Consider the following 2536-nt stretch of genomic DNA (forward strand, 5'->3'; position numbering starts at 1 on the left):
GGATGTCTAGTGCCTCCTTTTCACGCACATGGGTTGTTCCCTTAAGTGCTTTGGCTTGTGTGCTTTACAATATAAAACTCACGTGGATTTGTCTTCATCTTTTCCCAAGTGGAGATAATAGTTTAATCAAGGAAAAAGGCTGGTGGTGAATTTCCAACCAAATTCATTCTCCCTAAATGCTCATATTCTACCATGAATTGTTGAATAGGTGGGTGAGCCATTCTTAATCCTTTAAATGCTGGAACGTGCTGGAAATGTGTTTAAAATAATGCTCCATTAACCGTGCATCATGGGCATACTCTTTGGTGTTCCTTTAATGCTCCATAAGCTTCCAAAACGTTCTCCATTATTTATCAACCCACATGGTCGTGTTATGTGCTGGATTTGTGTTCAAAGAATCCCTTAAAAATCGTCCAGCATGGGCTGATCACTTGGTGTTCCGTAGAGTGAGCTGGATAAGAGCTTCAATACGCTGCTCCAACTTGTGCTATATTTTAATAGCCTTGTTACCGTTTTGTACCATGAAAATATGTCAAATAACCTCCTCAAAAACCGCCCAGTATGGAGCATGAGCTTTGTGTTCCCTACAAGTGCAAATAAACTAATATTAACGTGATATTATAAGTGATAAAACTTGCTGCCATGTGTGTCTTGTGTCTTGTGAGCCTTTGTTTGCATTAAAGAGCACGTGAACTTATTTTATAAATGAGCTAAATGTTTAATATGTATGATTACTAAAATATGCAAGGTTGATTGCAAATGCACGGCAAATGATACATAAATGCAGAATAACACGTTAAAATAAGTCACACAAGTGATATGCTGAAACGTGAAAACATGAATAAGTAATTTTATTTCTCATGAACAAACACATATGCATGAATGCTAAGATGACAAATATTAATGAGCTAACAAATAATTAAATATGAATGCAAATGAATTGCACAATGATATGTGAACAACACGTGAACTTAGTTGAATAACCTAGGAACTAAGTTGAATGCAAATTAGCTACAAGTATGCTGTTTATGGAAACATGTTACATAACACGTGAACATCTTAAATACTAAGATGAAATGCAAAACTAATATGATACAATAATATGCTTGACATGAATGATGATTGAACGAAAATGTGAAACATGATATGCAAAGCTACTCTAACATACTAAACAACTTAATTACTAATATGCAATGTAATGCATAAATAAGTAAATAAGTAATAAAGTAAGGAATTACTCCCTTAGAGTTAATAAGGTAGAACGTCCTTGAGGGGTTTTCGTCATGGAGAAAACCGGCCCTAAACGTGCTCACATCATCCTCCCTTTCTTTTTGGCGATTTGTCCTCAAATCGAAATGATTTCTCATTGAAGACCTTCTTGATGTAGGATGGATGGAATCCTCATACCTTTCTCCAATGGTCAACCTCTTGACTTCATATTTGGTAACTTCATATTTCCTTGAATCATCATGAGGATGGTGGGATAGCTTTTCCTTCAAATCGTTTATTTGCAAATTGGAGAGTGGCAATTTCTTATCAAGATTGCAAAGATACTTATCCTCGCAACTCAATACATCAATTCCACGTTTTTGTATCGTCCCTCCAAATAGTAAATAAAAGTTAGTAGGTAAATCAATAACAAAAGAGTTAGAAAGATTAAACCTTGGATGATACTTGATGATATCATTGGGTACCAGTTCCTTGGGAATAGAAATTTTCATTAAGTCCTTCTTTGAAACATTGCTAGAGCATGGACGATGCTCGATCATCAATAGGGTTGGCGATGTGTTTATCATGTTTCTGGAAGTACTCGTCTTGTCCTCCTGCAACAATGAAGATCCAAAAATAGAAGAAGAATGGTTAAGGTTGTTAGTGCAAATTGAAATTTTACACTCTTTCTCCTTTGCACAAACAATTTCTTTTTCAAATTCTTCATTTTCACTCTCATTCTCATTTTCGACTCCAACATTTCTCACATCGATTTTCTTATTTTCATTGCTCTCAATGTCGTTTTCAACTTTCACTTCTTATTTTTGCAAACACTTTCTTTTTGTAGTTGTTCTTGCAATTGTGTTTCTTTGACGAAATTGTCAACACACTCTTGAAGACGAGCTAGACTTTCTGGATTAAAACATGCAAAATTTCTTGGCTCTCTTCTCGTTGAACTTTTGACATTGCTTCGGAAATTGGAATCCTCTTCGTAAGATCTTTCGTTCCAATTGGATGTAGGAACGGGTCGAGTGTCGTCTCTCCTCTTGATTTGGCCCCTGATCTTCGGCGGAGGTGTTTGTGAACAAGAACGTTTTTCGATTATACGATCCATCGTCTTTATGATTGGGTTGAGACTTTCTTTGAGCAAACTCCTCAATTCTCGACTGAAATCTTGAAATTGAGAATTTGATAAAAAATCTCGTTCGTCATCTACTGTATAATCATTTGATCTTGTGTACTTTCGAGACATAATGAAAAGAAAAAGATTAATAAAAATAATCAAAATAACTGTTAGTAACATAAAAAGAATCTCACCAATTCACTC

The 2536-nt window shown here is 35.3% G+C and overlaps 1 protein-coding gene across 1 annotated transcript; it reads right to left on the reverse strand.

The window, feature by feature from the left end:
- Nucleotides 1–518: 518 nt before the first annotated feature.
- LOC120213535 lies at nucleotides 519–2323 on the reverse strand. Its single transcript, XM_039211647.1, has 3 exons — nucleotides 2134–2323; nucleotides 1239–2023; nucleotides 519–584 (listed from the first exon to the last, which is right to left on the reverse strand). The coding sequence occupies exons 1-3, from the start codon at nucleotides 2321–2323 to the stop codon at nucleotides 546–548; spliced, it is 1014 nt and encodes a 337-aa protein (XP_039067578.1). The 3' UTR covers nucleotides 519–545.
- Between the last annotated feature and the right edge of the window lie 213 nt (nucleotides 2324–2536).

The sequence above is a fragment of the Hibiscus syriacus genome, unplaced genomic scaffold, assembly GCF_006381635.1.
Source record: "Hibiscus syriacus cultivar Baekdansim isolate YM2019G1 unplaced genomic scaffold, ASM638163v2 tig00110029_pilon, whole genome shotgun sequence".
Lineage (NCBI taxonomy): Eukaryota > Viridiplantae > Streptophyta > Magnoliopsida > Malvales > Malvaceae > Hibiscus > Hibiscus syriacus.